Source organism: Pocillopora damicornis, chromosome 11, assembly GCF_964200805.1.
Source record: "Pocillopora damicornis chromosome 11, jaPocDami1.2, whole genome shotgun sequence".
Classification (NCBI taxonomy): domain Eukaryota; kingdom Metazoa; phylum Cnidaria; class Anthozoa; order Scleractinia; family Pocilloporidae; genus Pocillopora; species Pocillopora damicornis.
In genome coordinates, this window is record NC_142680.1 from 4,627,770 (window position 1) to 4,642,126 (window position 14,357).

At 37.4% G+C, this 14,357-nt stretch overlaps 1 protein-coding gene across 1 annotated transcript; it reads left to right on the forward strand.

Moving 5' to 3' along the window:
* The first annotated feature begins 4,687 nt into the window (after positions 1–4,687).
* LOC149037126 (uncharacterized) lies at positions 4,688–12,875 on the forward strand. Its single transcript, XM_089188404.1, has 9 exons — positions 4,688–4,975; positions 5,192–5,336; positions 5,897–6,210; positions 6,850–6,997; positions 7,578–7,883; positions 8,148–8,267; positions 9,876–10,142; positions 10,575–10,865; positions 11,392–12,875. The coding sequence occupies exons 1-9, from the start codon at positions 4,688–4,690 to the stop codon at positions 11,760–11,762; spliced, it is 2,250 nt and encodes a 749-aa protein (XP_089044530.1). The 3' UTR covers positions 11,763–12,875.
* Positions 12,876–14,357: the final 1,482 nt, after the last annotated feature.

Genomic DNA, 14,357 nt, shown 5'->3' on the forward strand with positions numbered 1-14,357 from the left:
TTGGTTACATTTATTCGCAAAACACACATAATCTACCACAAAATACTGTGAGATAGGTAATTCGACATTTTCGTTCTTTCCCACAATAATATTCTTCTCTCCTTTTGTAAGAATGTAGACATCACCCACAATGTTTCAAGTAATCCACCCACCCTACAAAAAAGGAACTCTTGCACGCATAGCATGCCTATGTTTTGAAATAGGTGTATGCCCTTGGCCAGACTTGAGTGCACTATTTCAGTATACTAGTCCGACACCCGTAGTATCACTACACTTGATTCCAAGGATCCAGTACCATCTAGGTATCCCAGTTACCCTGCTCACAGGGTCTAGTTTTGTCGTCTTTTTTTTTTTTTTTTCCTCCGCCACAAAATGGAAAAATTGCGCAATAGCACCCAGAGGTCATTGGGCCCTCAACACCATTACAACTAACTGTGATCCAATGAGGTGTTCACATGCTGATCACGCGTGCTATCTTGATGATGATTGACGTTGTCTTGCACGGACAGGGCCGGGTCACATGACGAACACGAGATTTTTGCCCATAAAACTCTTTTGTCAGTCGTTTTGTATTTTAATGTGTTTGGATTACGATCATCTAGAGCATTATGGCGCAAACGCTCAAAATACTTATAGACGCATACACAAGTCGTATCGTTCGCGGCCAATCCACACAAAAAGATGTTATTGAGCGGTAATTTTGGAACGGACTGAATCGTGAACGCTTGAAATCCATGAAAGTATTGAATGCCTTGTATGTCTTGTATGCTAAGTATGCCAATGTCTCAGTTGAAAACGTTAACTCGTTGTAAAAAGCAAAATCTGAAATCTGAAACCAAACTGCATATACTCTATGCAATCTATTGGACAACACTACTACCGTGAGACTGAAGAACAAAATTCAAATGGATGCAAACTGCTTGCGAAGAAAGACGCCATGTTGGATTCACTTGATGCCGGGGAACGTAGCTACGATAACAGTGCGAATGGTATTAATTTCACGATCAGAAAGATGAATCTTATGTTTTTTTCCATTGTAGTAGTATGGATATTCTTTTTTAACAAATACATGATCTAAAATCCCGTGTTTTTTGTGTATAATGTTATTATGTTAAGCATTGTTTACTCAATTCTCTTGTCACAGGCAACCCAAGGTCACGTCTCGAGAAAGAGCCAACGATTAATTCACGAACGCGTTACGCGTTGTGCGACTCAGAGTAAGTTATGCTAGGAACCGTTGAAAATTCGAACACGTTATAAGGAATAGTATAGGGAACGAAATATGGTCGATTTACAACGATAAATATTTCGAAATATGATGATTTTTCTCGTAAAATCAATAAAACTTACTTATACCCTGTGTATCCGTTGTAGTTTCTGGCGATTGTTGCCGTTTTAAGCTTGCTTTACCATTACTATTATTCACGTCATCTACTTTTATTACATTGGTAAAATCTGTACAGACATCACACCAACCAACTATGTTGAAGGCTTGAAATTATATTACGATCGATTTTCATCAAGAAATGGGCCAGGAATTTTCCACAATAGTGCAAATAATCGTGAAGACTGATCGCGGAAAAGCGATTGCGTGACGCTCGGTAAGCTGTAAGATGACATGTTATTATATACCAGACGTAAAACTCTTCAGATTCTCAGTCTGCATTTTGTACCCACTCTGCAGTCTATATTTTGTATCCGGTCTGCAGTCTGCTGTCTACATTTTGTACTAACAGGTATCCGTGGCACCAATACAGTTTATTTTTGGTTACATTTATTCGCACAACACACATAATCTACCACAAAATACCTGTGTGTGAGGTAATTCGACATTTTCATTCTTTCCCGCGTTAATAATCTTCTTTCCTTTTGTAAGAATGTAGACCACTTACAATGTTTCAAGTAATCCACCAGCCCTACAAAAAATAACTCTTGCATGCATAGCATGCCTATGTTTTGAGACAGGTGTATGCCCTTGGCCAGACTTGAGCTCACTATTTCAGTATACTAGTCCGACACGCGTAGTATCACTACACTTGATTCCACGGATCCAGTACCATCCAGGTATCCCAGTTACCCTGCTCACAGGGTCTACTTTTCGCACTTTACGAAGGTTTGAATAAAGGCTTAAAAAAAATTCAACTTCTTGAAAAAAAGCGGATAGTTCCAAAGGCAATCTATTGTTTGCGCTATTGTTTTCTTCTAACAAAAGACTGTATGCATAATGAAGTATGGGGCTGTGCGGAAATTTTGCCTAAAGACATCTTGCGTGACCGCATACCGTGACACACAATTGAAACATGGCGCAGTTTAATCTCGAGCTTTGTTCCTGTGTAGTTGTTCTCGTTGTATTTCTTCCTCTGGCTTCAGGTGAGCACCATATCATATCAAATCTACTCGAAAGGTTTGTTTTTATTTGAATACTACATTTAGCAGAAATAGTGGGATATGTTTTTCAGTTTTGAGAGCTGGAGCTTAAGACTTCCGCGTACCATCGTAACTTAATCGCTAATGCTGTCAGCATTAAAACCAGATTAGAGTATTGTTTATTAATCTTGGGACAGATACCAAGCTCTCTTTAAAAACAATCCTTTCCAAAGCATGTTTGGGAATGTGACCAAATAATTGAATAAATTTGGGTTTATTCGCTACATTTACTAAATGCTAAAGTACGTTCAAGCGACTTGTGAACATTCAGTTCAAACAGTCCCAGGGGGTAAAACGACGCCAAGAACCTTTCTGTCGAAAAATTCATTCTCGTCCATGAAAACCTTGGGTTTTGAAGCTAATAGAACAACCTGGTAGATAATCATGCTGAGGGTAAGTTTTAAAGTAATACTAATACAAGTCATTTAACTGAGATTCTGTCGTCGAACATATTTATTGCGACCGTCGTCAACTAAACTTCTACGCATGCCTCAGGCATTGACTGATTCCATGTCTGCCTCAGAAACGTGTCTTTTCCAATCTTGCGAAAATATTAATAATACATTATGCTTACATTACAGCTTAAGGAGAGCAAACAGATAATTGAAATTGTCTGCCTTTTCCAGTATTTCCCCATGAAACAATCATTATTCATTTCCGTTTCTCAAGCGAGGAAGGTGCACGATTCACACGCGCGCATGCCCATGCAGGCGAAGGAGGCCGTTCCCTTTTGCCCCCGCGAGTCACACTCATGGCTTCCTCTCGCCCAGTTTTCCTTGTTGTTAATGATATGCGACCGTGGCGATAAAATATCGAGCGTCGGACAGAAAGCGAATAGGTACCACTGCATTGACTGACTGGCTTCGCAAAATACCTATTTACAGTTACCGCACTTCTTCGAATAAGCGCCCACTCTTTGAGAAGTGTCCTCTCTCGAATAAGCGACCCCCTATCTCACTTTCTTCAATTACTAGTAGGTATACGAGGAAATCCTGTTTCTATTGCCACTTTATCTATAACATTTTAGGCTTCAACTACCGCCGCATCAGGACAGGAGAGTAGATTCTTTTCCGTTCCAGTTATGTTTACCTCCATGTGCTTGCAGAGTTCCTTTACAATTTTTAAATAAGCACACGGGCCTTTCGTTACAGAAATACGGTTCTTTGAAATACTTTAAATAGAGTTTGGGTTGAAAGTTGCAAAACAGCAATGAACTACTAAAACCTAAAACCTACATACTTCAGCTGGAATAAAAATGTTTTCACTGTGGATGAAATCAAGTAGATCGTACATGAAAATTCTAAAAATCCCATTGATTTGACTATCACTGCCACATCCATAGCATCAAAGGGTGAAATTCAATCTGAACGACAAACCAACACAAACTTATGTGATAACTATAAAAATACTGCAAAGAGCAAAATGCATTATTTAGAAATAAGCATAAACTGATTGAAAGCTCCAGATTTACATGTCTTAGCGATAACGCTACAAATTATGCAAATACGAGCTTGAGTGGCGAGGAAACAGACATGTTTTGTCGCATGAGCTCTTTGTTACAAAAGGTTGGTCAAGCAAAACAATCGTGACCACATACCGTGGCACACTCAATCAAAACATGACGCAGTTTAATCTCGAGCTTTGTTTCTGTGTAGTTGTTCACGCTGTATTTCTTCCTCTGGCTTCAGGTGAGCGCTGAAATTGTGCATTTACCCAAAAATTCAACTTATCTTTCTTCTAAGGAAGGGTTAAAAACCCTGTTTTCCTGTGTCAAGTTATTTCGTAAATAAACCATCAGGCGGTTGGTATGTCTGTAGCTGAGATATTGTCCGGAAAATAAATATTTGGCAAAGAAGCGAAGCTTGGATGGCAAATGAGTAATTATGAGTAGAAACCCTCAGTCAAGGACATTATTAGTCGACATACCAGCAAGCCAGATAGAGGTTTATCATTAAACAATCCCTTTATTAATGTATTGTATATTGAGCAGCATTTAGATCCCTTTCTAATGTCACTCTCACTAGATTTTAAAAAACGAGTTCGTTTTTCTTCCATGCTTTGCGGCTCGTTAAATATGCACCATTAGCCACTTGTTAACTATCTGAACCTTTAACTAGAGGTACCCACCAGAGAGAATCAAGGCTTGCGCGTCCCTTTTACATGCAACCCTTTATCCCTATCACAATTATAATTATGAATATATCATAATGCAAATGTAAATTTTGCTTTTATAGGGGCTTGTATTGATTTTGACCTAGGAATGAGTAGCGGAACAATTCCAAATAGTAATATAACTGCTTCTTCTAAACAAAGTGCCAGCACACCAGCCAAAAATGGTCGACTGAACTACACATCAGGATCATCATGGTGCGCACGAACAAGCGATACTAACCCATATCTACAGATCGATCTACAGACACTTTATATCATCTGTGCTGTGTCCACTCAAGGGAATTCTCATGCAGATCAGTGGGTGAAGAATTTCACACTGCAATTATCTACAGATGGGACAACTTGGACAGACTACAATGAAGGTGGACAAATCAAGGTATATAGGAAGTAGGATGTGGTCACAGTTAGTTGTATGCCAATAGAACATGCTTGTAAATTCTAACAATACGGAATATCTTACAGGTAAAATGATGTCTCGTCCTGAGAATTTTTTATCTCAATAGCATTTACACTATTTGTATTCATATACCTACTACGTTCTTAATTTGAGAAAAATGTTATTGATGGCATGTGACTATTTGTTTGCTTCAAGTTTCTGAGAGGAAATGATGACAGGAACTCAGAAGTGAAGCATGTTGTTTATGGAGTGCTAACAAGATATCTGCGATTCCTACCACGAACATACCAGGGTGGAGTGTGTATGAGAACAGAGATTTTCGGAGTGAAAAAAAGCCCAAGTGAGTCTAACACTTTAATGTGTTTTTGCATGTGTGCTATTATCATGTTATCATTATTACTGCCATATTGTGAGAGTAGTCTAAGATACTCTTTTAACATTTACACAAGTTTTTCAAGGCATGTAAAAGGAGACTAGCTGATAGAAAAGGGCTGAGTTTTAATTAATTGTTTGGTACTCAAAGCGTCATTATGAACCTTTAAAAATCTTGTAATCTTTAATTGTAGATCAAGTGCGTTTTTTGTGAGGTGAATAATGCAAATTAATGGCTTTAAAGTATCGGGTAAAAATACAAACTAAGTTGAAGAGAGAGTAGGTCTACAGATCATGTACACGTTATTTGTCTGATTACTTGAATTATTAAACATGATTTGTATAAAGATACATGGAGCCTCATCGTGGTCTCGACTTATATTTTATTTGGTAAACGAACGAAAACAACACTGAAATCTACATGCCTTATGCTAACACGTCCCACGGCGCATGCATAAGACCGCAGACCTAATATGATTACAATTTGCATTGCACTATGAAGGCTGATTCTAAATTATTACCTTGTAGCTTGTGAAATGGAGGCCATTGGTTTGGCGTTTGGTGGTACAATTCCAGATAGCAGCTTCTCTGCCTCATCGCATTATGATCATAGGTATAAACCCTCTTATGGTCGACTTAATAGAAATAGCATGGGTTGGGGACCCAAAACTAAGTTCGATCCTGCTGACTACCTCCAAATTGACTTTCTGTATGAGTATGTTATCTGTGCTGTTGCTACCCAAGGAGCTAATGGTATCAATGAGTGGACAAAAAAATACGAGATTCAGTTATCAGTGGATGGTACCACTATGGTTACCTACCAAGAAAACAATGCAGACAGGGTAAGTTTATATAAAAGTCATGTGAATATTCATGTAAGTTACAAAAAAGCCAATAGTATATAGGTCCTAGAACACTGTCTCAATTTTTTGAGTCAAGTGGAGGGAGGTAAAAGAAGTGTGTACCTGGTGAAGGCTCAGTCTTGTTGTTTAATAAAGTATGTAGTCTATAGCAAAGAAAATAAAAAGATTGTGTGAAAGGGCTTTCGAAAAATCTTATTTTTCGGTGTTTGTCCAACCAGTGGTTTTCATATTGTAAGCTCTCTCGAACTACATGTACCTCTCCCTTAGGCTATTCACCAGAAATGGTATACAGGGTCAGATACCGGTGTTTTCGAGTTAGTTTTGTAACAATAGTGACTAGGTCTTTCAATAGCTATTATAGACGTGTACGTAACTGATACTTAATAGTGGTCAATGAAGCAGTATTATCAAGAATATTTTGACACAATTATTTCACATTTTGTACCACAAACTACAGGTCTTTCTCGGAAACTCAAATCGAAATGGCATCGTAAAAAACAGTCTTTCCATAGCCATTAAAGATATGTAGATAGCTGATATTTAAGAGCGGTCTGTGAAGTAATAGTATTAAGAACATTTTGAAATAATGATTTCAAATTTTTTACTAAAAAACTCCAGGTCTTTCCCGGAAATTCAAACCAAAATGGCATTGTAAAAAACAGTCTACAGGAATTTGCAAGTGCAAAGTACATCCGCTTTCAACCAACAACATATAACAGTTGGAAGACGCTGAGAGTGGAAGTTTATGGAATACTTCTGACAAAAGGTATTTATTTGCTCTTGTTTTTATCTCCCCCTGAGACAAAAATGAAGTCATATTATTCAAATTATTTGTGGAAGACAAGCCTAGGTAATCGTGCAGAGCTAGCTAACGACGAGTTATAAACTATCCAATATTGATAGAGCCTTGTAATTGGTCAGGTGAAAATTTTTTTAAAAACAACTCTATAGCTGACCATAAGAGATGAGAGAATTTGAAAATCAATAAATTTTAGGTTTTTTTAAACCTTGAATCCACTCTGCTCAGATCCTTCAGGTTCTCTCTATGCTAGATTAAAAACAAAGTTTTGCTTTGATTATTATTCGTGCTTGATATGAAACAGTGTCTGATGTGATTGTAGCATTGTACATTGTAGATTCTGGAGCCCAGTGGGTTTCCATTGCAACAGAATCATTTCTCTCCTTTTATGACACATCTTCACACTCGGGATACAAATAATGTATATTTAATGCATATACATAGTCCAATATCTAAGGCTCTCTAAGGTCATTAGGGTGATTAATTTACATTCATATCACTAAATCAACTAAAAATTACAACAAGCAACTGCTGTTGTTTATTTCAGTTCCATCACAACCTCCGGCAGCCTTCAAGTTAACTGCAAGCTCTTCTACCAGCATCACAGCTTCCTGGCAGTTGCCACCAGTCTTTGCCAGACATGGAAGAAACATTACAGGGTTTAAACTGTTCTATCGAAAGAAAGGTTCTGTGGGGTCAGCAACAACCCTGACTATAAGCAGTGGATCGACGTTAAGTAGAAATGTCACCGGGCTTGATAAGTACACAGAGTACGAATTTCAAATGTTAGCCTTCACTTCTGATGGTGATGGACCGAAGAGCGCTGTTGAGGTGGAGAGAACAAAAGAAGATGGTATGTGATAAGTGAGAGTGAAAGATTAACACGACTTTTATAAATAAATTAATAAGAACTGCGGATAGCATCAAGGAAAGAAATGATCCTGCCAGGTCGGCTGTAATTTCAAGCAATTGCAGCAAAGAAGCTTGTTACTGATTCAGGCATCGATGGGATTTGAACCCACTTCCCCCAGATACTAGATGGGTGTTGCTACCAACTGAGCTGTAAAGTTACAGGTTAGGAGCGAGGTAATTTTTCAAAGGCTTCATTGTTTGGTAGTAACAACTAACAAGACCAATAAGGCATTTAAGGAATATGAATTTGAAGTATTGGCCTTTACTTCAGTTGGTGATGGACCAAGGAGTTTTCCTGTAGTGGTGATGAGAACCATGAAACGTGGTAAGAATTTTAAAAAGATGTTTAATCTTTATTGTCATTGTTTAATTTTACATTTGCAGTAACCAAGATGGCGTTTTGTGGTTTATAGTATTCGGGGTGTTGTAGGGTTAGTTATACATGTTTAGCCCACAGATTCTGTGCTGAAATGTTTTTAGGCATTGAGAAATTAAAAAACTTTGCCTTTATACAAACTTTATGCCTCTTTTAAGATCTCATGCACTTGAAGGAAAATGGAAAGGAACGGAAAGTGACATTTTGAAAGCTGTGTATTTGGTTTGTGATGAGATCAAAAGTATATTCTCTCTGTATGGCCAATTAAGAATACTTATTTAAGTTCTGAGTTTAATGGCTGCTTTGCTTAAAATAATGGAAAACAAGTGCTAGGGATTTCTAGGGAATAACAATGTGTTGGAGGCAAGCCTTAGATGAAATAGGGCTCTTAGAGCGGTCAAATCCCTAGAAAACGGCCATGAGCCCTTACTCTAGGCCGATGTCTTTCTTAGCGGACCGTAAGACTATATGGAAGTCATGTAAGCCTAGGACAAAGCATGGCCCTGAACTTTTCATGGTACCCAGGAACCCTTGTTTGCAGACAAAAATTTGATGGCCGCCTATGCAAGCTTTAACTGAACCGCTAGAACGGTGACAGTAAACTCTTAAGACAAGAGCATGATTGTACTTGAAAACTGTTCGGGAATGTTTGGAGATGACAGCTACAACACTACAGAGGTTCAAGACAGCTGTTACAAAAGGTCTGACAAACAAAAGAAGATGAATCCCACAAAATTTTCCATGAATAGTCGAAGAAAAAAAATTAATTGATAGGGCCGAGGAAGGCGTGAAGAGAATCGCTGCAAAGCCACCGAAGAAAACTTGAAATCAAGCATTGCAAAGCAACCTGGGACTGCCCACGAATGTTTGCAACTGGGCTGCTTAAAATCTAAAAGATACATTTCATTATTGTGACAAAGTTGCGATAACGATATTGCTATCATCGAAAGGGAAGTTCTACTCGTCCAATGTAAAAACTGATTAATAAAACTGACCCATCCATCTATTAATGGTATATATTCAGATATCTCAGGAGCTTTTCCCTCCTAAATCATCATCCTGCTGTTGTTACTAACTTTTTGATCTTGGCGAAAGTTTTACTAACAGTTTTTAGCAAGCTTGTAATGCCATACTCAAGCGCACCACATGGTTGCATATGAATGGCTAATTTTTTGTGGTTTTATTTTGCAAACTTTGTAAGTGCAGCCTTATTTCGTAGACATCGATATCAAAGGTGTTGTTCCTTCCAGGTGATACTATTTGTGTTTTTTTGTCTTGTTTTGTTTTATTTCCTTCATATGTTTTTCTTATTCAGATATTCGGAGACGTTAAGCACTCAGTGAGCACACTTGAGCCTAATTTCATCTAACCTTTGATTTGTTTAACAATGAAAGGCTAAAATACTGATTTGGTTGGTTGTCTGTTTTGAAGTTGGCCATCAACTGATAAGATTTTTATGTTATTGTTTAGCTGAGAAGAGAGGCTGCAAAGCCAGCATGCTACTTTTTGTCCTGAGCTTTGTTTAGGAATAACTAATCCATTTTTATCAAATCTCAGATAAGCCTCACCTAAATGATCTTCCTGAAAGAACCATTACAGCAGTTGGCGACTTGGTGGTGCTGACTTGTGATGTTAGTGGTGACCTTGAGGCTTCTGTCACCTGGACCAAAGATGGACTTACCAGTACACCTAGCGCTCAGTTCAAGAACAGCGGCAAGATACTTATCATACAAGATGTTGTCCCTGGTGACAGTGGCGTTTATGAATGTAAAGCAATGAACTTGTTTGGAGAGAGCCGTACATCTACGGTACTAATTGTTGCTGGTACGTAGAAACTGATTCACAATTACATTAAAAATTACATAACAATTGCTTAATCATTTCTTCTGTGAGGTAGATTTGTGGAAGAGTAGGTGTATTATTTTTAACAATACGTCAGAAAATTTGCCAACCTTTACCAAAGTTAATGACCAAGTATGGTTATGCTGAGCACCACGATGATTACCATAGCAACTCTTATAAAACGTACTCCAGCCTCTTATTTACAGGTCACTCAATAGCTATTGGACTTGAATGTTAAAATAGAATTTTAAAAATTACCAGTAACAACAAGGCAAACGACCACTCAAAGTGCAAACTAAACGTACATCATGGTAGTGTCCCCATATGTTTGTCATACCCTTCCCCGTTTTGCATGAGCATGATTTTGTCAAAATTTCTTCTAGTCTCAATACAATTTTTTATCTTTCCACACAGTGCCACCCAGAATTATGGAAGAGCTTTCCCCTTCTGAAGTCATTTGTGAAAAGCAAACTTCGTATTTTCTCTCATGTCAAGCATCAAGTTATACCCCATTTAACTACTCTTGGACGAAAGATGGCCAGGTTCCAACAAGTGATAACATCAAGTTGATGAATAACAGTATCATCGTCACGCCACGGGATAGACAAGATTATGGGGAGTATGTGTGTCACGCTACAAACAGCCTTGGATCAACAGAGTATACAATTACTCTGCTTTCTCCTAAAGATAATCAAGATGATGAGGGTAAATATTCCTCCTAAATATTCGAACATTCTTAAATGTTTTCCTTTCAGAAATTTTGGAAAGCCCAGAACTATTAAGTCCAGTTAAAAGTTTTGGGGCTTCTAACTACAGTTATTTTGTATAAGCATTTATGTATGAAAAGCAATATTTTTTGGTTATCTCATGCGCCGACGTTGTTCTGTGTGAAGTTACATTTTCTTTCTTCATTTCTTCACATCATAGTGTGCAATGCAGTTAGATCATACCATATATCAAAATTGGCCTGTTAGGCTGTAACTAAAGAAAAAAAGAGCTATATATAACATTGTTGAGAGGGCTCAAGGCTAAGAAAGAATAAGAAAATTATGGGATTGAATGAAGAACGACCTAAAGACGAGAACGTTTGTTAAAGTATTTAGGTTTCGGGGTTAAAAGAAACTTCGTATTCCTCAGCGTGAAATTACTTTAAAAAAAACAACAACAACAACTAAACTATGTTTTCAGTGTTGGATGGTTGGTTCTAAAGTCGTTGGTTTTCCTTCGCAAGGTATACCACGAAGCATCTTCCTTGCTAGTGTAATCGCACTGTCTTGTGCTGTGGTTGTGTTGCTCATGATAATTTGTGGGCTGATATGGCAGCGGAGACGAGCTGTTCCTAGTGAAAGGATACAGGGTAAAGAAAAGGTTGACTTTCACGGCGTCAAATCTTCACCTGATCGACAGTCGAATGATGAACAAGCTTCAGACCCAAATACGTATATGGAACTCAAAGCCAGGCTCCCGAACCATAAACTGTCTCATGTTCCAACTGAGTATCAGTCGCCACAGGAAGTACCCATGAACCCCGAATATTACAATATGGTGCTTCAGAAAGAAATTGGCGGGAAACAAAATGAAGAAGTGTATGAGGAAATATGATAATCCCCAAATAATTTCCTCAAGAACAGACATGACTACAATTGGTTTCTGGTCAAGGCAGTTTATCAGCCAATTTACAGCAGTGCGGCTGTAAGAGCTTCCTCGGCTAGCAACGACTTTTATTTGGTCAATTCGAAATTAATTATATGAATCTTTGTCGTATTTTACGCATATCTGTACAATTATAGGGATATCCCAGTGGCAGCATGAAAATTTCAATTCGAGTTAAAGTGAGTTCTGAACCAGAATTAAAGTTAAAGTACTGAATTTGCAAACTCGTTTAAGAGCCAGTAGATATAAAAAGAGAGCAAAATGTAAAAATGTAATGGAAGTTGTTCCTTATATTTCAACTTTTAAGGAAAATTACATTTTTTGAACCATTTATTATGTTCTTATACATAGTAGATTCTTCTAAATCGTAAAACAAATCTAGTTTGTACTCTTCCTTTGAAGAAATTGAAAAAGTATAGCTAACAGAATATTATTGTTAGATATTTGTAGATAGCTGATACACTCTAGTCTCTTGAAGATATTTCTAAGTCAGCCTATTTACAAATTGATGAAAATGGGAGATGAACGTTGTTCGTGTCTCAGGATAGAGTCACTTAGAGTCGACGATAGAGTCGACGTTTGGAATAATAATGAGGATCGAAATGCACTGATAGCAGCGTGCTAGAAATAGCGAAACGTAAACAATCGACCTCATCGCCTGATGGAGAGGAGCAGTATTGCAGTCGAAACGTCGCGATCTACATCTCAAGTGACTCTATCGTGAGACAAACGAACAAAGTTCATCTCCTATCTTACACCACGATGAACAATAAGCACATATTTTATTAACCCTTTAACTCCCAGATCAAAATTTTAATTCTCCTTACTGTCAACTATACAATTCTTACAATGTTCATTCAGAGAATTTAGTATTGGATCAACTAATTATCCCTAAATTGATATTTTTCTTTATTCTCATCACTCATCTGGTTGATATTGTATTGATACTGTAAGGAGAAATTCTGCCTTGGTCACTCATTGGAGTTAAAGGGTTCAATTGAAAAATGTTTGGAAATATTTTTCCAATGCAATAAAATATAAATATTATTATATTCAACTGTATCTAAGCAACAGAATGGTTGTAGATAATGGTATAAAAAGTTTTCACGAAAAGATATCTTTTTATAACATGCTCTGTAATTCCAACGTGTTGATTAGAAAAGACTCATAACTTTCAGGTTTAGGAAGCTTTGGTAGCAAAGTATCCGTGTAGTGTACTTTTGAATTGTTTAACCCTTTCCACCCTAACATCAGTGTGCATATTCTCCATACTGCTCTCTATACATTTCTTAAAGTGCTGACGAGGAGAATTTGTTTAACAATCACGGGCTTCTTCAACTGGTGGTCATTTTCTGCTAATTCTGCTAATTTCTGAGCAGATGCTCATTTAGATTTTCCTTCTTGGATTGCGGTGTTGTTATTCTTTTCGTATTGGTAAACTCGTGTTGCTTAACTTGATGTTCATATTTTCTTTCGATCTTTATTTATCAGGATTACAGACAAAGTAATGCGTACATTCTGACTCAAGCTTTATAAGATAACAGTATTATCTCGGTCCGTAAAAATTGCAAAAGAAAAAAAAGGAACTCGGCCAATATCCAATATTCAGCTTCGTTAATAACGCATATATTGACATATTGTAGCCAAAGAGTTATCTTTTTATTGAACCAAAAATGTTCGTGTAGTAAAAACGAGCGCGCGATAACTAGTCGTTGTATTCTTCAAGTCACGGCAAACTCCCATGGGCAAATAGTAGGCACTAAATTGACCAATCAGAGCGCGCACTTTACGTTGGTCATGTTTCAAAACGTACTTGGAAATTCTAAAAAACCCAGTGATTAAATTATTACTGCTACGTCCATAGCATCATCAAGGGGTGAAATCCAAACTGATGAAAAAACGGACACGCAAGCTTCCGTAACAACTATAAATACTGTAAAGAACTAAATGTATCATAATTTAGAAATTAACATAAACTGATTTAAAAATAAGATTTACATGCATTGACGATATTCCTACAAACTATACAAAGACGAGCTTGGTTTTATGGCGAATGTATAATTTTTTTTGATTTCTCATAAATGGGTCTTATATTTCCGCACCTGTTAATTTACACGTATTCGTTTGGTTTTTCCACGTATCATCTCGACACAATTATTTTCGCACTTTACGAAGGTTTGAATAAAGGCTTAAAAAAAATTAAACTTCTTGAAAACAAAGCGGATAGTCCCAAAGGTAGAAGGTAATTTAGTGTTAACAACTGGGTTGAAAACGTAAATTAGCCACCGTAAAGAGTAAAAAAGCTGACGTTTCGAGCGTTAGCCCTTCGTCAGAGCGATTAGAAGAATTGTGGGTTGTGTATGGATTTATATGTAGAAAGTGGAGCTACGCCATTGGTGGGAATATGATGACGAAAAAACAGGAATAAATTAGTTGAATGAAAAGCGCTCGTTGATTCCGTGGGGATTAAGGGTGCCGATTTGAAATATAAATTTTTGTTCTAGTGTTTTACGGCTTTCCGAACTACCTAGATGTAAGGAAAGG

What these genes read in the sequence shown, in the direction of transcription:
- LOC149037126 (XM_089188404.1), top strand. Translation starts at nt 4,688, where the DNA reads ATGAGTAGCGGAACAATTCCAAATAGTAATATAACTGCTTCTTCTAAA. An exon ending in TGGAATACTTCTGACAAAAG is followed by an intron (nt 6,998 to 7,577) that starts GTATTTATTTGC and finishes TGTTTATTTCAG; the next exon opens with TTCCATCACAACCTCCGGCA. An exon ending in TACGGTACTAATTGTTGCTG is followed by an intron (nt 10,143 to 10,574) that starts GTACGTAGAAAC and finishes CTTTCCACACAG; the next exon opens with TGCCACCCAGAATTATGGAA.